This window comes from Columba livia, chromosome Z, assembly GCF_036013475.1.
Source record: "Columba livia isolate bColLiv1 breed racing homer chromosome Z, bColLiv1.pat.W.v2, whole genome shotgun sequence".
Classification (NCBI taxonomy): Eukaryota; Metazoa; Chordata; class Aves; order Columbiformes; family Columbidae; genus Columba; species Columba livia.
In genome coordinates, this window is record NC_088642.1 from 52,051,162 (window position 1) to 52,073,738 (window position 22,577).

Sequence of the window (22,577 nt, forward strand, 5' to 3'; positions counted from 1 at the left end):
GGAAATTTAAACTGTTCAGCTGTGTTTTTAAAATTACTTAGAATACTACTTCAATCAATTGAAAAACTTTTTTATTAAATTTCACTTGAAATCAGCATTCATTTTAATATAACACAATCAGTTGCTCTGACAGTGTATGTCCTAACTTAAACTGATGGCATATAAGTGAAAAATGACCAGTAATTACTGATGGCCAGTAAAACAACGATTGTGTTTTTTGCAGACCTACTATTTCCAAAGGGAAATAGTAGCAGTAACATTCTACATACATCATATTTCAAAGTTGTCTGTGAAGCTCTGGCAGCTCTTTTTTTAAGCAGAGCACAAAAAATTCAAAGCTCCACATTTAAGAATAGGCAGCCATCTAGGGATTATTTCTAGATTAGTGCCTCTATGTAAAAGCAAAAACGGGAAGCAAAGGAAGCAGCAGTCTTCTCATAATTATTGACGGTTTTCTTCCCACTTGTATCTCCAAGGGAACTGATGCTACTGTTGCCTTTGATTGAAAAAACAGATATCACAGAGAAATAGACTGACAAGTTAATAAAGATAAATTCATTTGTAATACTTGCAGTCACACAAACTCTAAATAATAAGAGGTAAATTACATGAACAACACTAATGAACTTCCACAAACTAGTTTTGAACATAGGTGAATCAACAGTTACTCAAAGCGCCCTCCTCAAAAATTCGTGTCATTTATTTTAAGTTTTAATAATAATGTCAGCCACTGCCATTAAATAACTACCTTTCCATGGTATTCTTGAGTATTTTTGACCAACTTTTCCACTAATAAATGACATTCTAATGCAAATACGTTAGAATTGAAAAGATCCCACTTTTACTGGTTGTCCTGGTTTGATTTTCTCAACGTAAAATTTCTTCGGTGTCCCTGGTAATGCTTCGATTAAATACATCAACAACACTGTAAGAAACTCTTCTAGCCACTGAGGATGTTCAACATCCCAGAACAACATAGTCTGACGTCTACAATTTCTATAGTGATTGCTAAAATGTTTGTAATGACTAAACTGCACATTCACCAATTACTTACTCTATGCGTGTGGTTTATCTTAAGAATCGGTCTTGGAAACTGCACATGTTTATTACAAGGCAAACAACAAAGTGTCCAGATAATCAGCATAGATTAAAACCACTGTGTAATAAAAACAAAAATCTGGAACCTGTACCTGAATTTGTTCCAGATTTGTATGTATTCCAAATGCAATCAAACAAGATGCATGACCGACAAAGGCATAAAACGTACCTGTTACTGCAAATGAGCACTCCCAGTAAACTCTAATTTTATGTTTCAGACATTAAGCATAGACAATAACTGCATGTATCCACCTCAAAAAAAAAAATAAAAAAATCTGTAAACTGATGTATGTTTGACTTTCTGCACTACAGAGATTCCAGCAACTGGATTTTTCTTAACTGGATCCAGGACAAGCCAAAGTTTTTTCAAGCCTCAAATGAGAAAAACATGGCACAGAATTTTGTTTCAAACACCCAATGTTTAATCGTACCTCTTCCCTCACAGAAAAATCCCAAAGAGGGTGCTGCACTGCTTAATTCCTAACTCTTTCAGAACTGGCCAATGTAAAAACCACCCCAAAAAACAAAACACAAAAGTAATTTATTAGACCTCCATTTGAGCCTCCTCCTCCCATCCTCAGCAGCTTTGATCATTCATGGTGGCCATTAGCAGAAAAACAAGTTTGTTAGAGCTTTTTAAGATGAAAAATGAGGATAAAAAAAAGTAAAGACAACATTTCCCAAACATTTCTCTTTACCTTGGCACTACAGACTGCTACATTAGCAGGGAGCTGGGAAAACTGCTTCAACTCAAATACATCTCGCACCGCCCATCGGCTCAAGCGATTCTCAGCCTTGCTGGATCCAACCACATTCTGATTCGAATGAATATATGCCACTTCTTGAACACCATCTAACAGAAGAAAGATATAACCAAAGATGTTACTCCAGAACCCTGAAGGTACACAGTTGCACTGAAGAAGGATATTGTAATTTAAAAAAAAAAAAAAAAGTTTACATGGAAGTTGTAAAATTTGTTAAGATTTCACTCAACAGCAAGTTTATCAACTCTGTGAAATTAACAACAATCATTAGACTTATTCAGATATATCCAGACAGTTTAATACTGCTTTTTTTTTTTTTCAGATGGACAAAGTAGTTTCAAAGCATCTATGATTTAATGCCTGCAATATTAATGTTTAAAGTTAAGTCTCTAACAGAATCAAATCTTCTAGACAGTATTTCAACATCCTGGATCACATAACTTTTCATGTACCTACATATTTATTTAACAGCTGTGTCAAGACTTCTAAGGTTTTACAGTTCAAATATTTAGATTTGCAAATTCTTAATAAATTCTTCATTCTTAGCATTTTTGAAAATAAAGTGTTTAACAAAATATTACAAAGCAGCCAATCACCCCAGAAGACAGGAAAGCAAGATTAATAGGTAAAAAGAGAGATGCAAAAGGACATCACAAAATAATTTAGAAGAGCATTTATTAGTATCTTGTAACAAAAACATGTACACCAGGAGGGACTCAAAACCTGCCAACAATGATATATTAAACATATATTACTAATTCAGCTGCAATAAAATCAAATAAATTAAATTATTAGCTACCTAAATATCTGTCCATTGATTCCACTTCTTGCTCTTGATGTTTAAATTCAGTTTTACTTGCAGAAGTTCTATGCACAGCATAACTGCTAGACTTCATTTGTGCAACAGAGGTATCTTTAACAGGATGAAATGTTTTAGGCCCAAAACGAACTCTGACTCTCTGGCTTTTACACTTATAGCTTTTCTTTCTGACATGATTTTTCTCAACTGGGAAGCTATCTTCAGAGGATGAAAATTCATCTATATTCTGAGAATCACTTTCCTTTCCTTTTTCATTGGTCTTCTTTGCTTGTAGCAGAGATTTGGAGATGTTACCTAGTCCACTGTTATGCGCATGTCTTTCTTTCCACTTTGGAAAGTTGAAAGTTCTTAACTTTCTTGTTTCAGAATTGTGCGAAATTTCAATATCATCAGACTCATCACTTACGTCGTTTGCTTCTTTTAAATCTTTTGTGCTTTTCTTGATATCTTCAAAAGACCTGACTGTGCTGAAATTTGACTCAGTGCTATGGAATCCAAATTGCCTACTGTCTCCCTTAAATACAAACCCATCTTTTTCTTCTGCTAACGCTTTACAATTTTCAGATGTCGACTTGTATATTTCAACTTCTTTACTAAGCATTGGTTGCTGGCACGATGGAACTTGGGTAGGAAAGATGATGTCATCATCCTCTTCAGAACTGCTTTCAGTTTCCATGACTATATCACTTTGCTTTGAAACACCTTGATTGTCACTTTCTCTGTCCACTTCCTCCTCAGAGCCCGATAAAATGAGCCAGTCTGTCCCAGGCATATCCTGTTTATCAGTTACATCCGGTGACTGAGCAGCTTCTCCATGTGGCAAATCGGGCACATGGCTTTGACAGTTCTGAAAATCACCGTGCTTGCTATTTATATTTGTTCTCATAGTCTCATCATCAGAACTTGAATGATCAGAGTTATAACTATCGTGTCCTTCCTTCATAGTTTCAACTTCTTTCTGCAACAACTTAGAGAATCCACATTGCATTAGGGAAAGCTGCCCCTTTGTTAACATTAAATTATTTGCATTAGAAGACTTCCTTCTGTCACATTTTTTCACGGCAGCTTCCAGAATATCATCGTCACTAAAGTCCTCACAAAAATCCATTTCTTCTTTCTTCAATTGTGCCTGAATGTTTTGGGGATCTCTATCTTCTTTAGAGTCTGTTTGTTCACACTAAAAAGAAAAATAATTTACAGAAAACGTATTTAAAGCATAAATATTACACAAAACACATCTAATTTCAAAGCTATATGAAAAGATGGATTTTCACTACATTAGCCATTCAAAAAATATACGAAATAATATCACAACACAAAAATAGAAAGCAAATACAAAACAAATCATAAAGAGAAATTATACTACAGTCTTCAGCAGAAAAAAATTTTTAGTAGAACAATGATACTAAATAGAAATATTGCATATTTGAGGCAAGATATGCTGTGTGATGCTAAAACAATGTATGGCTTCAAAATCCATACTCATGCTTTTTTTGTTGCAACTTTTCATCTTTCAAAAGTATTTTGAAAAGCCACTTCATGATTCAAACCTTAATACTGTGTTAAAAAGAAATCTCACAGCAGTTGTCAACCTTCTTGTATATGTGGGCTAACACAGTTTAAATGAGCTATGAGTACATAACATTCTGCTCTAAAATTAGTTGAGGCCTACTGTAACCAAACAAATTTACCCCAGACAAGCTTCAAACATTCTGAAGACACAGAATTCCAGGATATATCTCAAACTGTATTATGACAATATGTAAATGGAAAGTCAGAAGGGTAAACACAAGCTAAAGAAGTTACTGTTTGTCACCAAGTCCAATGTGAGATCATGATCATACAGTGAAGTTTCAGCAATGTGAGGTTATGAGCAATGTGATGGCATACTAATTTAAATTAATACTGTCATTTTCCCACAAAAATCTCCAAAAAGCATATGACACAGTGGCTAATTTTCAGTGCCGTTCAGTGTGATCTAATCTAATGATATTTTCATACTTAGAGACCATATTGTACACCTAACTGTTGATTTCTCAGATCACCTGAACACAGTGTTAAGTCAAAAACATTCTTAAAAATGCTCCCACTAAACACAAGCTCTTCAGGGAAAAGAACTAGAAGGAAAACATTAGCTACATTAGTAAAAACAAACAAACAAACAAAGAGCATTGAAGAGACCACTGATTTCGTGGGAATCACTATCTGATTACAGCAAATAAATAGCCTGCATCTTCCACAGAGGTCTACAAAACCTGAAGCAAATTTTCACTCTTCTAAACCAGGGGTGTCAAACTCACTTTCAGTGGGGGCCACATCAGTCTCGTGAATGTGATTTTAGGGCTGTATTCAGCCCTTTGAATGCAACCACAAGGCTGATGTGGCCCCCACTGGAAATGAGTTTGACACCCCTGCTCTAAACCAATAGCACTCCTTTCCACCATTCACTAATCAAAATCATCTAAACAACAGTAGGTGTCCAATTTTCTACTGACTTCTTGATCAGAAAGCTGTCATATCATATCATGTTATGTCATATGATAAGACACTACAGAGCAATGCTTCAGTAAAAAATATTGCTCTGTAGTAAAAGCATGGTACTAAATACCTTCATTCATTCTGAGGATATCCAAGTGTTGTAAAGGTCACAGAATACCATATTACCAGATGTTCAAAATCTTGCATTTTAAATGCAGAAATACTTACAGTATGACATTAACTAATGCTTTATTATATGTAAAACCCGGGGCAAGCAGACGATAAAAGACGGCAATTGCAACAATGGTAAAAGTATTATATTATCATGCTAACAACATACTGCCCATATTTGCCACTGTAGTATCAGGAACTAGAGGGACTGTCATGCTCTGGTCTGTAGTTCAAAAAGACACCTCACCTTTTCTGAGTTGCATGGAAGAGTCTCTTCCTTTAGCCATGTAGCTGCTGTCATGACTCCTGCTTCTACTCGCCCTTCCCTCTAAAACAACGAAGACTGTATGTAATAAAAACTGTATCTGCTCAAGTTAACAAATGCAAGCTCAGAAAAAAATAGTTTTTCTTTCTACCTACAGAGGTGTAAGCACCAGAAATACAGTCGGCCAAGTCCAAACTAAGACTTACATTTTGGCAATACACTTAACTGCTCTTTGACCTAAGGCATAACCTGCAAGAAAAGTAACATACTGCATAAGTTGGGAGGATCTTATGCATATACTGTTTCAATAATTTTAAACTTTTTTCAAAAGCAGAATAACTCATACAATGATCAAATTACACACGATGTTTTAATTTAATTTAGAGAAGTTTCGAGCTTAATATGCCCAAAATACATGTTCTTACACCACATTACTCTTTTGGCTATGCAACCTTTATACTTCACATTCAGTAGCCTCTTCCTAGTATCAGCAAAATAATGAAATAAAGGAACGTACAGAAAGAAACCTATAATAAAGCTGCAATAAATTCCAAGAGGTAAGTTATTTGCAGCAAACATGCTGGACAGAAAAAAGTGTAATACTGCATATATGTAAAATCAGTTTGCACTATAAGCTATGGAAGTAGGCCAACAGTTTTTTTAGAGTAACTAAGAAATGAATCTTAAAATATGACGTGTCAGTGATTTACTTTCACCCTGTAACATTTTTAAATACAGCATTATAAAGTATATTTTATTAAACTGTTTTGATATCTCAAAATGTACTATAAAAGGGTTACTATGATCATAAAAGACATTTTTATAATCAGAATTCTGGCTTAAAAAGTCACTCTAAGCTAGTGATGAATAAACGGTGCACAAAGTTGACAATACATTTAAGTATCACAAACATAAGCTACAGCATTTTTATTAGGAAAACAAATATACTACCAAACCTTTGAAAATAGTAATCCAAACTCTTCCCAGTTTTTTGTTTGACTTACGGAAATGTATCTGGTCTACATCAAAGTGATAAATTAGCATGCCTATTTCATTTAAGGCACTTCATAGACAGGTACTTCCTAAGTGTTATCATTCTGTTTTATAAAGTGATTCCACTCAAAATTATGACAATTTCTCATGAGGAACAAAAAAATGTAAAACTCGTATCTAAAAGTAAAAGGGTAGGACTTCACACCTCCAGGATCTCTTTGGTAAGACAGGACCCATGAGTCCTAAGTTTGAAAAGGTTATGGATCCCAAAAAGCTCTCCTTGATGCTCCTTTGATCCTTGCACTGCCTCAAAATACCGCTTGGCATTTTCACTTCCAACCACTGCACAGTGAAGTTGCTAAAACAGAACAACACAAGAGATTTCAGAAGTGTTTTCTTGAACAACATGTCAGAATTTCCTGGCATCTACATTATATAAACAGCTTTAGTTGGAGCAGGCAGAAATTCCTAAGGGAGGATATTTTGTTTTCATTTCCTCAGCAGATGTTGATATAATAGATTGTGGTACAATATGAATTTGCTTGGGATTACTGAATTTAAAAAAAATTCAAGACTTTTACTTCATTGTTGTCTAACATCAGGCACCTACTACAAACACTACGGACACTCCTCTGTATTTTGACTGCTCCTCTTTCCTCATTATTCCAATCTCACAACTTTTTCATATTTCAGTGCATTTTATGTTTACTTAGGACAAAATAAAGCCACAAGATTATTCCTACTGATCTCTGAATATTTGAATTATCATGCACTCTTGCTAAGTAGACTTAGCAAAAGTGACTTAATCTTCCAGGTGAAAAGGAGAGTAAACAGTAAGGCAGAATTAAAACATTTTTGAAGTCAAACAGGTTTAGCTGCATTCCAATGACTGCAAATTTTCAATACTTACACAATTGGTCTATTTGATTTTAAGTGGAAGAATGTGAAAACAATGGTTTTATGGATACCAGACCTGTAATAGTATTTGTAACTGTGTCTAAGCAGTTTGTAGTTCTTCAGTTCTATTCATGACCAGTCCTAGCACTGAATGGGCATGTTCCTAGAAAGCACATCCCTTGAATTATGTAAACCAGTAACTATACAGTCATATTCTAGTTTAACTATAGCTAAACACAGTTTACATCTTCCTTGAATTATGCATAGTATTTACAGAATCATACTTTGGGATACATATAGAACTTATAGAGGCTACTATTATGTTAGATTTCAATTTTATTTATATCAGATTCTTCAATCATGTATAACCAGGTCAGACACCCGAACACTACTAATTTTAAAAAAATCAGCAATTTTTAAATCAAATAGATCCTTCAATAAGAATGCACTACAAACATGATGAAGCATTTTCACATAGTTTCATGAAAAGTACGGATGACAACATTTAGGTCTCTGAGAGCACATTTGTATAGATCTTTACCTGCTTATAAACTTGTCGCAAGTACATCATCTCCTCCACAGTTCCCAAGGATATCAATCTAAACACTTTAACAGCTTTGTATTGGCCAATCCTATAAGCTCTGCAAGGACAGTGGCATATTAAAAACATTTTTAACAGTAAAAAAATAAGAGCGCTTTTAGGCGTGTAAAGCAAACAAAAGCATTTTCCAATAAAACTGGAGTACTCTAAATCATTATTGCTTGGGTTTTGATTTTTGTTTTGATTTTTACTTTACAAAATTTTCCTCAGTATTTCTTTCTCTTTTCCTTTACCCTTAGTTTTCTATGTTTCTTCCCAGGACAATACAGTAGAAAAATCTTTCTCCTCAGTTTGTATCACAAGGCTTGTTGTCTCCCATTGCTCTTGAAAACACATCTCCCACTACGTTTTTGTTTGTTTGTTTCCCTCTCTGTCTCTATCTGCTCTCACACAAGACATTCTCCTATTTGCATTATTTAGGAGTTAGATCATGGATTACTTGGGGCACTTTGTTTTTTCCTAACTTTATAAAGTACTTTGCAAGTTACAACATCACAAAAACAACTAATGAACAAACAATGTTCTACCTAAGCAGTAAATTCTGAGACTTCTAATAGATTATATTCTAAAAATTCTGGAGAAGTCAAACCAATTTATAGAAATGTGATCTTACAAAGATTTTTTAAAAGACAGTCCCTTTCAACAATACACATTTCTGACACACATTTCTCTAGAACAGGTGCACATAAACACATCTTAGAAGTCAGAAAGACCCTTAAAACAGACGTAGATCATTGGATGGGAAAACAGATACAAGTTAATTTCTGCTCACAAAAATATATAAATCGACTAAATTTTGAAGGCTTCCAATATTCTTTACGTCAGCTATTCAAAAATCTGTCCTGAATTCCCAGGGAAACATCCCATGGTCAAAAAGCCCTGAAAGAAAAATCCAGATTCCTGGAAATACTCCAATGGCATAATATCAGAGACAGAACTGACTGCTGAAAAGACACTAATCTCCACAAGGGTAAAGCAGAAAAGAACATAAATGTTTTTCTTTAAGGATTCTGGAATTCAAAACATCATTTGAACTAGGGTCAATTACAACATAGTGTGTCCTGACAAACACAGGAAAAATGCCATCCAGCTACTCACACACACGTTCCAGAGATCATAAAAAGTTGCAGAAATTATGTGCATGTTTGTTTCTTTTTTAATAAGCCAACCATAAAAATAAAATGGAAAATAAGAATTAAAATTCTGGGTTAAAAATAAGAACATTAAAACTACAAAATAGTTCAGCTGAAAATTTCTTACTATCCTGTGGACAAGTCAGACTATGTAAATAATTTCTTCCCTGAGGAAATTTTAGTTGGACAATCATATTACAGATTCAAAGCAAAAGAAGACTACAACATGGATCAAGGTCTGTGTTTTGAGTGTGTACCTGTCAATAGCTTGAAGATCATTTGCTGGGTTCCATGTAGGATCAAACAATATAACAACATTGGCACCAACAAAATTAAGACCCAGTCCACCAGCCCTAAAGATGAAAAACAAGAACAGTAAGAAAAACAGAATTTAAAAAATATTTTAATGTATCCATATCAGTCTACACTTCACCAATAAAATAATAACAAAAAAGACCCCAATACTGATATTCAAAACAGTAGGCTACAGCTTTGTGTTACTGTTAATAACCACCAAGAACTCAAATAACCACTGCATAAAATCTAGTCTTCTCACCTAAGTACAAAAATTACAAAGTGTATAAGGAACTGCTATCACCTTACTATAGTAAAAATCCTGATTGCTACTTCACACCCACTAAGGCTTACACAGGTCAACTCCCCCGATGACGATACTGAAATTCATAATCACCTTTATACAATTTAACATTACAGAAGTAGGAGAACCTTAAATAAAGAGTCTGCATTAAGTTTTACTCCCTGTAATCCCAGTACATGCCTTTGACAACAATGCCACACAGCTTCCACTAAAATGGTTACAGTTTAGGATAAGTTGTATCTGTAAGAATTAACAACTATCACAAGTACGTAAGTCAACTATTAAAAATACAGTTTGTCATACAGCTGCTTATGAGCAATATTTATATTGCTCATTATTAGGAGAAAAGTCAACGTAAGAAAACTGTCTGCTGTGGAGGTTAGGAGTCACAGTGGTACCAGTTATGTCATCTTAAAATATTTAACAGCTCTAGTGTGCTTTCAGGTAAAGCCTGCAAGCCAGTAAAGAATTTGACCATTTGCCTGATCTGAGATAGCTAACTAATGCCCTGCTGAATCCAACAAAACTGTTCAGTTACTTGAAGTTTGGCACGTGCATAGCTGAATGATCTGATGGGAACAAAAGTGAGGAAAAATTCACTTCTCATTCAGCTGCAAAACAAGGAAATACTGAGAATTCTTTTCAGCTGGCTTAACCAACATTCCTACAAAAAGAGACAAGTTCCTCTACAAGCACATGCTAAGTACTATTATTAATTAAACTATTAAAGCAATTATTCACGCTGGCATAGGCAACACGAATTTCAAGTGTGTTTTTTCCTGAAAAATTGCAAAATTGAAAAAGTCAATACCACTTAACTTACCAAGCACCTCATTTTAACAGATTCCTTCATATTCTGCTTGTTTAAAGCAGTGGGAAAGGTAACGTTTCCAGGTATAAGAATGAATGGAAATAGAAAGCAAAAGCTTATGGAACCCCACCACTTTTTGGTCATCATGGAATCCTTGTCCATGTAAACACAGTTGTGGCCTCTTCCAGGTGTGGTGTGGTGGTGGGCTAGTTAAATCTGGAAAGGGAGAGGATGCGGGGAATCTGCCAATATTAACAGAGGTTTCTGGAGGATGAGTGTTCTCAAAGTTTGAAATGCTGAATAAAAATCTTTGTATTTTTCAGAATACCTTACTGTATTTTGGAATTTTAGTGTATTTCTTTTTCGTGAGGACAGCATTCAGCCTCTCATCTTACCAAACCAACATTGCAGTCAGACTGACACATCAGTCAATATGTTTTTCCAAATGCTTTCACATAAAAAATTGCAATATTTGGAACTGAAATATGAATTAAACCTCAGTGCAAAGCCTTAGTGTAACTAAATCAGACTGACTATAAAAACTAATTAAACAGAATATTTAGCTTTATAACAATTTTGCTTTTCAATATTTTTAGGTATACCACAAAAATTCAGATACTCCAAAACAGAAAAAGAATGACTCCTATTATCCTTCATGGACAGAATGAATGCAGCAGTTAGTTTATGTACTGTAAAGAATATCTTCCATTTTAAATATCATTTTAACTAGCACTTGGTCAATACCGCAAAATGGTCAATGCAAATGAAGAGTCCTGCATGAGGAGTCTTATTACAGTTCTGTTACAGTTTTCAAAATATCACCTTATTTAAAAACTGTACACTGTGTTAAATAGGTAGCTTGTTATTACATACTGTTGCAGACAACTTAATAGTTCAATTTTCAGAAGTTACAAAGCAATAATGCATTAGGAAAGTTTCCAAGAAAGCTCTGACTACATAATTTCATTTACTGAGGTGAGTTTTTTACAGTTTATTAAGTTCTCTGTTTTAGTGAGATCCTCGGACTGAGAGTTCCTTTGATATGATTACATGCACATTAAAAATTACTTGCAACGTAAGTTCTGAATAATTCCACTTAGATGAAGCCTTGTAAAAATAAAAAGTAATCGGCAACAGCCCAGTAATAGAGAGGAACAGAGAATGCTGTAGGTAGAATGGAAGTGCATATGGTGACTTTTCATGATAAACTGTCTATGTGTTTCTGCAACCATCATCTCTTGATCATCTAAGTGCTTCTGCAACCATCATCTCTTGATCATCTAAGCGCTTCTCTCTACATGATAAACTGAGAAGTAGAAGTAGAATTTCATTTATAACTATTCTGAAGGAACAAATCTGGAAAAAGATTAGTGTGGAAAACCAAAATCCAGTGATTTAGCTCTGAAGGTGGGAATACTCCCTGCTCTGACTTCTTCCGGAACAGTACAATGGAGCAGGACTGCACAGACTTCAGTATTGTACATGTAAACTTCCCTTTCTTTTGGTTAAGCAGCAGCATCAAAGTTGCAAGGTCTGACGTTTTCCTATCAAGTTATAGCAACTCCAGCAATTATTTTAATGTTTCTAAGCATGTGCAAAAATCCCCTTCTCTTTTTCCAAATAACGATACATTTTTGCAGTAACCCAAGCACAGGACTGAAGGATTCTGAAACAGATTTTACTTCATGAACCTTAGAAGTTCCAAGAGATGTATAGCTATTTTTCCATAGAGTTCAAGGTTGAAATTCATGATGTATACCTAATGGTTCTGGGGCAAAGAAGGAGGAGGGTCTCTGCTGTGACTACCCCACCTTTCCAAGTTCCCCTGCAACATAGGTATGAGGTTCTGCAAGTGGAACCAAACTACAGTATTGAGGAAGATGATTTAACTAAGTTGGAGGTGGTGCAGAGGATAAGTCAACCTGTACCCTCCATCAAAATAGCTCCCACAAAGAAAAAAAAAAATGGCAGGTAGTGGAAATAGGAGACTCCCTTCCGAAGTGAACAGAAGGCCCTGTATGCAGGCCTGATCCACTTCTTAGGGCTGTTCGCTGCCTCCCTGGGGCCAGGGTTAAAGAGGTGAAAACTTCCTGGCCTGGTTAGGCCCTCAGATTATTAACCTCTAGCAATTTTTCAGGTTGGCATTGATGAGCCTCAAAAGGGAAATCCAAAAGTAATCAAAAGGGACTTCAGAGCCTTGGGATGACTGGTTAAGGGATCAGGAGCACAAGTAGCCTTCTCATCAGTCCCCTCAGTTGTAGGGTATGATGAAGGAAACTGCAGAAGACCCGGCAGATCAGTACCTGGCTGCGGGACCGGTGTCACGAGCAGAATTTGGGTTTTTTTGATCATGTGTCAGCTTACATGACACATGGCCTGCTAGCAACAAATACAACATACCTGTCTCAAAGGGTGAAAAGGATCCTTGGGCAGGAGTTAGCAGGACTCATTGAAAGAGCTTGAAACTGGATTCAAAGGGTGAGAGGGAAAACACCAGGTGCAGCAGAGACAAACCCAAAAGCGGCATGCCAGCCTTTGAGGGAAAGGGTGATAGAGAGGCCCCTTGGTCTGCTGTCTCTGTGGAGGCAGGGGATGGAGAGCCATGTGGTTAGAAGAGACACAAAAGTTATAGATGGAAACCATGGAAGCTCCTGAGAACATCCACAAAGGAAATAGGGCTTCTCTCTGCAAAAGATGAAGTGCATCTATAGGAATGCACACAGCACGGACAACAAACAGGAGGAGCTGGAAGCCATTGTGCAACAGAAAAACTGCAATGTAGTTACCATCACAGAAACATGGTGGGATGACTCACACAACTGGAATGTTGCATTGGATGGCATCAACTCTTCAGAAGGGATAGGCAAGGAAGGAGAAAAGGTTGGGTAATCCTGTATGTAAGCGAGTATTTTCATTGTCTGGAGCTTGACAAGGGTGATGATAGGGTTGAGTGTTTATGCGGAAGAACCAAGGGGAAGGCCAACAAGGCGGACATCCTGGTAGGGTTCTGTTACAGACCACCCAATCAGGATAAAGAGGTAGACGAAATATTTTGCAGGCAGCTCAGAGAAGTCTCACAGTCGCTAGCCCTTGATCTTGTGGGGGACCTCAACCTATCAGATGTCTGCTGGAAATACAACACAGAGAAGAAGTGGTCTATGAGGCTCCTGGAGTGTATGGAACACAACTTCTTGACATAGCTGGTCAGTGAAATCACCAGGGAAGGTGCCCCACTGGATCTGTTGTTTGTGGATAGAGAAGGACTAGTGGGTAGCATGTCAGCTGGAGGTTGTCTTTGACATAGCAATCATGAAATGACAGAGTTTTCGATTCTTGAACAAGTAAGGGGGGTGGTCCGCAAAACTGAAACTCTGGATTTCTGAAGGGTGCACTTTGATCTATTCAGAAGGCTGGCTGGCAGAGTCCCTTGGAAGGCAGTCCTGGAGGACAAAGGAGTCCAGGAAGGCTGGTCACCCTTCAAGAAGGAAATCTTAGAGGTGCAGGAGCAGCTGTCCCCACATACTGAAAGACAAGCCAGCAGGGAAGAAGACCAGCCTAGCTGAATACAGAGCTTTGGCTGGAACTTAAGAATAAAAGGAAAATTTATAACCTCTGAAAGAAGGGGCAGGTAAGTCAGGAGGACTACAAGGATGCTGTGAAGTTATGCAGGGAGAAAATTAGAAAGGCCAAAGCCTAACTAGAGCTGTACCTGCCTACTGCTGTAAAAGGGAACAAAAAAATGCTTCTATAAATAAATTTGTAACAAAAGAAAGGCTAAGGAGAATCTCAACCCTCTGGTGGATGCAGGGGGAGACAGTAACAGAGTATGAGGGAAAGGGTGAGGTACTAAATGCCTTCTTTGCTTCAGACTTTAACAGTCAGAACAGTTGTGTTCCAGGTACACAGCCCCCTGATATGGAAGACAGGGATGGGGAGCAAAATGAAGCCCAAATAATTCAAGGGGAAATGGTTAGTGACCTGCTACACCACTTGGACAGACACAAGGTCTATGGGGCCAGACAGGATCCATCCAAGAGTGCTGAGGGAGCTAGCATGGATGCTCATCAAACCACTTTCTATCATTTATCAGCAGTCCTGTCTAACTGGAGAGGTCCCAGTTGATTGGAAGTTGGCAAATGTGACACCCATCTTCAATAAATGCCAGAAGAAGGATCTGGAGAACTACAGGCCTGTCAGTCTGACTTCAGTGCCCACAAGGGTCATGGAGCAGATCATCCTGAGTGACATCATGTGGCACATACAACACAACAAAGGGATCAGGACAGTCAGCATGGGTTTATGAAAGGCACGTCCTGCTTGACCAACCTGATCTCCTTCTATGAAAAGGTGACCCACTTAGTGGATGAGGGAAAGGCTGTGGATGTTGGCTACTTGGACTTCAGTAAAGCCTTTGACACAGTTTCCCGCAGAATTATCCTGGAGAGGCTGGCAGCTCATGGCCTGGATGAGTATACTCTTCACTGAATTAAGAACTGGCTGGATGGACAGGACCAAAGAGTTGTGGTGAATGGAGTCAAATCCAGTTGGCAGCCAGTCATGAGTGGTGTTCCCCAGGGCTCAGTATTGGGGCTAGTTCTGTTTAATCTCTTTATCAATGATCTGGATGAGGGGATCAAGTGCACCCTCAGTAAGTTTGCAGATGACACCAAGACAGGTTGGAGTGTTGATCTACTTGAGGGCAGAAAGGCCATACAGAGAGATGTGCACTGGCTGGATCATTGGGCTGAGGCCAATACTATGAAGTTCAACAAGGCCAAGTGCCAGGTCCCGCACTTGGGTCACAACAATCCCAGGCTGCGCTACAGCCTCAGGGAAGAGTGGAAAAGTGTAATGGAAAGTACAGGCACCAGAGTAGCCTGCCTATGGAAGTGGTTGAGGTACCATCCCTGGAGGTGTTTAGAAGGTTCTAAATAGATGAGGTTCTTAAGCACATGGTTTACTGCCAGGGTTAGGTTATGGTTGGACTTAGTTGAATCTTGAGGGTCCCTTCCAAGCAAAACAATACTATGATATTAACAAGCTCTGAAGAAAATAAATCGTATTTTCTCTCAACACCTATAAAATATATTTATCCATATAGCTATATTAATCATAGCTATCAATAAAAACATTCTGGATAGCTATATGACTGTGTTTGATACGTACATAAACTGCAACACTTGAGGTCAAGCTACGTAGATACAGGTAGACAGATCTTTTTTTTTTTAACTTTATTGTTTAAGGCCCCATTTCTCAAAACACTCTCCAACCAATTAAAATCAGAATTTCAAAATGTCTGTAGGCTATACATAGGCAATTCCAGTCAAAAACAACATTTTGCTGATATAAAAAAAAAGGAATATAAAACTGGACCATTATAATGTTAATAGTGAAGTCATCACCATTGTATGTACTGTAAGTTGCTAATTTAAAGATTGGAGCTTCCTGTTTAAAGTTGAGTGTTGACTGTGCCAGTGGAATATAATGGTAAAATCAAGATCACTATGCAGGGAATTTATCATTTGCAGAATGCACTTCTGCAGCCAAAAGACTGTGCAAGTATTTTCAGTAAAAATCAATATTTGGCTCTCCAAGCAATGGGACTTTCAGAAGACATACAAGTTGACTACACATAACAGACAGCCAAAAACTTTGCAAGGAAGTACAAACAGAAGAGTATGACCCAATTCTGTCAACTGACTAAGTGCTGAGAAATAAAGAATATACTGTAAAGTTCTAATGCCTGAAATCTGAGAAAGAGGAAAGATTAATCTCTTGTAGAGTAGAACGAGGATAAATAACTTTCTGATTTTTAAAAGATTACAAAATTAAAGCTGCTTCCATCACTGTATGTCAAGCAAGCAAAAATATCACTTCTTGTTACCTGCAATAAACTACACACACAATTGCACTTTCTGTTTTGCTTAGTAAACACTGGTTATATTGACTGCAATTCCATCATTGTTGTCTCTTCCATCTACTCAGTAATATGAGAAACACTAAAAGTAACAGAATCAAGACTGTCATCTCAAGCACTATCAGCAGGCATGTGAAGTTTACCAGTCTCTGTACTTACAAGTTCTCACAGAGAGGAGAAAGTCCATCTCTGTTTACCTGACCTCCTTTTTTATTTCTATGTAATTGTGTAGAATCATAGAATACCAAGTTGGAAGAGATCTCAAGGACCACCTGGTCCAACCTTTCTCAGCAAAAGCACAGCCAAGAAAAGATGGCCTAAAACCCTGTCCAGCTGAATCTTAAAAGGGTCCAATGTTGGGGAATCCACCACTTCCCTGGGGAGATCATTTCAATGGCCGATTGTTCTCATAGTGAAAAATTTCCCTCTTGTGTCCAAATTACAGAAAATATCTGAAAAGCTTATAATTAAGCAACTAAACTAGACTGATAGAAGCACAAACTAGGGAGTGTTTCCTAATGCTATGGATGCAGTAATTCCCTGCTGTCTTCCGAGACAATGACTGGGGACTCATGAAGGTCAAAGGAAGCTGATGGCCAGATTCCACAGTTGACGGAAATTACAAAAAAAAAAAAAAGCATAGCCAGCACCACAAATCTCTTCACACCCTGCCCACATTCACCAGAGACTATCCAAAGACAGTTCTGACATACACTTGCAATAGTCTTTTAAGATTATGTCTAACTTCCAACAGCCCCTTTGTATGTTTCATCAAGTTTCACTGAGTTTTCCTCTGGGCAGGAAGAAAAAGTTTTCCTTTGTTCCCTTTCTGCCCTTGCCTGGTAACAAACTCCACCCAAGATGGAACATGGAAGTATCAAGAATTAAGATCATAATAGTTTTCATTCAACATATTGCTCCATTTTAAAAGAATTCACTATCCATCATAAATAGATAAGCAAATCTGATAGGTAAATATATTTTTAAAGACAATCAAGTGTTGTTCAAAGTATTTTAAATAGACATATGCAATTAACACAGTTAATAAATTAAAGTAACACCAAGAATTATTTTTTTCAGTTCAACATAGCACTTCATGTTCCCACTCACTTGCTAGTTGCACTAGCACAGTACAATAAATTTCTATAATGAAATGAAAGCTTTTTGTGGATAATGACATAATAAAAATGTTTTAACAATAATGTTTCAAAACTGTTTCCTCACTCCTACAGTAACTGGAAATTTAAAACTAGGATTCAGAAGACCCGCTTGTTTCAGATCTTGGAAATCCTTATAAAGCAGAATAGAAGGGAACAGAGAAAGTCTCTACATATTTTGGGAAGCTTCATACCGCAGCAGTGAGCCCACGTTTACTGACAGACAAGAGGACAACTTACCTTCTCAAAACAGTAACCCATCGCAAGGTCAGCAAGCAAAATGCAGAGTAACCTATTTACTAAACACTAAAAAGGCAGAATAAAACAGACTATGACTTAAATTTTCTTACATTGTAGATACAAGACATATGTTAATTTCTTGAGTGCTGTTGAACTCTCTTACAATTCTGGTCCTATCTTCTGATTTTGTATTTCCATCAAGTCTCCGGTAGTCTAGCCCAGATGCCATACAGTATTGTTCCAGCACATCTAGCAACTGGGTGGAAAAATGAAAGAAAAAGATTAAGTGCTTACTGTTATCTTTATAATTAAATATAATCACAAAGGCCATGATTCTGAAATGTATTGTCAATAGGCCAAGCATTCAAAATGAGAGTAAATCTTTGCTGTTTCGAAATCTTCATCATTGACTCTCTTTAGCTATGATTCCACGGCACTTGAGGTGACTGATGTCGGTCTGCTGTGGTCTCGCTCAGTCCTCCAACCCTGGTTGCCTGTCCCATTTCTAAATGATGCTGATCAGTTAAATACAATAATGTGGGCAGACAACCTACAATGACTTGAAATGTAGTAAATGAGCACCAGAGCCAGCACAAAGAAAGACACTGGTATGCACAGTTATACTTCAGAGGGTTGAAGTTAAACACACTGCAGTAACCAGCAATCAATCTGGTGTCAAACACTGTCAAGCACAGTCAAAGACACATGAGCATTGCACTACTGCATTTAAATATTAAACTTGCAGTCTTCCTTTAAGCTACAAATGTATTAAATATTTAAGACTCCGAACTGTCATTCACACTATTGTATTTTAATACTGTTAAATGCCATCGTTACAAATATTTAAGAAAAGAAAACCATGTCAGACAGCACAATTTCAAGAAACATTACTCCCTAACAAGAAAATCAAGGAGCAAGTCCCTTAAAAGCGAAAAACACATACACCTCTTACTCCAATTAAACACTGTTTTAAGTTCAAACCACCTGGTGTAGCAAGTCTCAGGGTTGAAGTTTCATCACTGCTGATGGTCAAAGTCAGTGGAGCAGAGGAAATTTAACTACTTTCAGTGCTAACACAAAGGTTATATGATACTTAAGTCATCCTTTGCTGTGACATCACTCTAGCCCAGGACATACAGGCTGAACTCAGTATGAGCTATCTACATCTGAAGTAACATAATTTTTAAAAGGAAGGTAGCAGAGTATTATATTTGTTTTGCCATCACCATTTTTATTATAACATAAGGCTTCAAAACACTTCTGGAGTAGGCCACACTGTCATCATTATTTCCCGTAGTACAGAGAGAAAGGAAATATGGTTAACAGCTGCCACCTCACTGGTTCATGCTTCAGAACCTCCTGCTGCAGTTAATTGACAAAAATCATATGGAGCTCACCTTTGTGGAAAAGGAGAAAAGAAGAACTTTATCTCTGTTTCTTCGGAAGTGATTTAAAAGCTGCTGAAGGACCTGTAAACAAATCCCAGAACAAATGAAGATATGTTATCAACAGGCCATCTCACATACACTTACTTGTGTTTTCAACCTTTAAACAGGCTACACTGTAATTAGTTGTTTGCAAAGCCAAACAGAGGAATAATAAAAAACACTAGAAACATAATAAATGTGCCAAAGGTAACGGAGATGCTGGACCTATGCATTTTTCAGCGATCTACATGGAAGTCCTGCTGTAAAAAGGCAATCATACCACTAACATGTAAATTCAGAAGCTATTTCTGTCTGCATAGACACTGCACTTTTCTCTTGCACTAGCTCAGCCTGTGAATTTTTGCATTTAACAAATGCACACAGTTACCCTGAAAACACAAAGGTCTGTTTAAATTTTCTGTAGCACATCTGAGTTCAGAACTTCTTGGTTCTTGTCTTCTTAAAATAATCAGTGAGATGTATGCCCCTCCCCGCTCCCACTCTCATCCGTTGCTCTGTTTACAGTAGGATCCAGCTTCCCAGACTCCACACAGGCCTTGAAATGCCAATAATCTGCCCACACACACTGTTCTTCTGGTGGGGAAGCAAATAATCCAGAGCCTTGTGTATAATAGTGATACTGTTATTTTCAAAAGAAGCATGTCCACATCTGGCAATGGCAGCTCCAGAGTACCGTGCAGAAGCAATACACGAAGGGGAAAGAGGAATTTTCTGTACCACGTCTGTAGCTTTCTCCCACTGGGCAATAACTATTTAAAAAATCCTATTTATTCAGTGATAAATACATTAATGGTTAATCAACACTGATTTCACAAAAAGGCTAACAAACTTTTGACAACCAAATAATGATGAAAGTTTATATTAATTTTACAGTTCTGGATAATATCTAGAATATAAAATAGTAATCATACATCACTTAAATCCTTTTGGATATGTTAGCCAGCCAGTTACAAGTCAAAACAAGGTACAAACAAGGTAATTTTTGCCTGGTTCCATCATACAAGGACGTATAAACCAGGGTTTATTTTACTGGGAAAAAAATTCACATCAGGTAATTTAACAAGAGCTAAATGATTTGCATTTTATTTAGCCGCATTAAGAAAAAGAAACAGAAGAAAAACAGTGACATGCTTTTAGAGTAGAAGGAATCTGGCTACTGTACTATTGTTTTTATTATTAAAGTATAGGTCAAATAATTAATTTCCTACAGGACAACACACAAACAAATCCACTCCGTTTGTTTAAATAAAATGCATCAACATCAGACATTGCGATTTTAGGTATTTTGGAGTAATGAACAGCTCTGATGACCCAGGAAAAGTAATGAATGGTTTTGCACCAAAGAGAAATAAATTCTATGCTTGCACACCAAAGTATTATCCTAGAAGTTGTCAGTCTGAAAAAGATCATACTCAAGCAAAAGTAATATGTTCTTTGTAAGAGTCCGCATGGATTTAAATGCATATTTCCCCATTACTAAACATTGTGAGTTGTCTGACTGTGATGAAATTGTCCCTCTCACATATGAGAATACCTTGCTTATATACCAATGTCTGAGTTAGCCTACAGTGTTTTAAGCCTTCTAAACCACACCAGCTTGGGTTTAGGGTTATGTTTAACAGTGGAGGCTACTGTTATTTCCAAAGTGCTCTGATAGACTTCCATTTCCCTACTGAAATAATGACAGTATGCCAGGCAAAAATCGGAATAACTATGTTGGATTGATTAATTTAAGATAATTATAATTAATAACAGTATTCCAAAATTCCACAAATGGATGTCTGTGGAAATATTATACATGTAGTTAAAAAAAAAATTATTTCAAGTGTCCAGATACTCAACAGCCCTTTTCATTTAGAAAGCATATAGAGTGTCTCTGAGCCAAAATTTTAGCAAAAGAGTAGAAATAATCAGACAAGGTAGTAACGAGAACTAATGCAGGCTTTTAAAACTACCCTCATTCATCTTACTTCTTTTCCAAGCAGTCCTGGATACTTCTGCACGGACAATTTGCAATTCCTGTGTTTCAAAAGTAATGGAATCTCTTGCCCTTACACTTTGCAGGTCCCCACTGTCTTACTTCATGACAGAAAAATGGTGGTTTCCAATTAAGACAGTACACTCCTTTCATCTCAATTCTCACATATTCAACTACTTTAAGTTAAAAATCTAGGCATGAAGTTCACCTTGCAATAGGAAGTGTAAGCCAAGTATTCTGAAAACAGAATTTCTACAGAAATTTATATTGCACATCTCATCTCTCATCTACCAAACATACCGAAGAAATATTTTTCAACATAAATATTACTTCAAAACCACAAGATCGGATTTGAAAATCCGGTTTCCCATTATATACACTGCACTGGTTTTAAAAAATTGAAATTCTCCACACCAAGGCTCTTCTCAATAATATGTGCTTATTTAGGGTTTGGGGTTTGCTTTTGAGGAGGATTGTGGGTTTGTCTGGGTTTTTTGTTTGGTTTGGTTCTCCTTTTTTATTTTGTTTTTGTTTTGTTTGTTGATGGGTTGTTGTTTTCTTTGCCTTTTTTTTCTTCTGCAGTTACCAACAATCTATATTAAAGATAACTCAAAATACAGGAATATCAATCAATACAGACTGATAACAAGCTAAAAGCTCAAAAATTAAATAAAAAGCACAATATACCAGAAAAGTCTCTAGTGAGATAGAATTAAGACAAGAATTAGATGATCCACTAACAACAACAACAAAAAAAAGCAGGACTAACCATCATGCTAGTAGCTGTTTTTAATCACGTTTCTCATCTCATTCTACTTATGTTTGGAAAATTTATCCAGAAATGTAAACTGGTCAGCCACTTATGTACTGGTAGCTCAGAGATTCATTTTTCTTACCATGTGAGTCTCCTCAATGTTCCAAGTAAACATTCAACCTGTCTGTCATCTCATCAGTATCAAGCCATCAGCACAAGCTCAGTATACTTAAGATCACAGCCTCTGCTCTTTTGCCACCTTGGTTATGCTCTTACTCTGGCACTGCCACAGCAGAACCTTCTTGCCACCCCAGGCCACTGAACACAGCCAAGGCTACAACCAACCCACACAGCCACAGCCAGCTGCACACCTCAGAAGACACTGCAACCTACAGTGTCCCAGAAACAATTCAGACTTCTGGCCACAGTTTGCAAGACGTTCCTCCAAACAGGT

The 22,577-nt window shown here is 37.0% G+C and overlaps 1 protein-coding gene across 14 annotated transcripts in view; it reads right to left on the minus strand.

Moving 5' to 3' along the window:
• The window catches only part of ERCC6L2 (ERCC excision repair 6 like 2), an 80,267-nt gene that overhangs the window by 38,679 nt on the left and 19,011 nt on the right, over nucleotides 1–22,577 (minus strand). For 6 of the 14 annotated variants that reach the window (XR_010468918.1, XR_010468920.1, XM_021293172.2 and 3 more), the window contains exons 10-17: nucleotides 19,341–19,412; nucleotides 18,054–18,199; nucleotides 9,478–9,573; nucleotides 8,028–8,127; nucleotides 6,795–6,947; nucleotides 5,579–5,659; nucleotides 2,662–3,859; nucleotides 1,797–1,951 (exon numbers count right to left, since the gene is read on the minus strand). Coding sequence is in view for 9 of the 14 variants with exons in the window: in XM_021293172.2 (XP_021148847.1) it covers nucleotides 1,797–1,951; nucleotides 2,662–3,859; nucleotides 5,579–5,659; nucleotides 6,795–6,947; nucleotides 8,028–8,127; nucleotides 9,478–9,573; nucleotides 18,054–18,199; nucleotides 19,341–19,412 (2,001 nt within the window). In the remaining 5 variants the exon portion in view is untranslated. Of the gene's footprint in view, nucleotides 1–1,267; nucleotides 1,351–1,796; nucleotides 1,952–2,661; nucleotides 3,860–5,578; nucleotides 5,660–5,802; nucleotides 5,846–6,788; nucleotides 6,948–8,027; nucleotides 8,128–9,477; nucleotides 9,574–18,053; nucleotides 18,200–19,340; nucleotides 19,413–22,577 lie in introns of those variants that run through there. The other 8 variants (XR_010468919.1, XR_002418664.2, XM_021293175.2 and 5 more) reach the window with 4 other exon arrangements.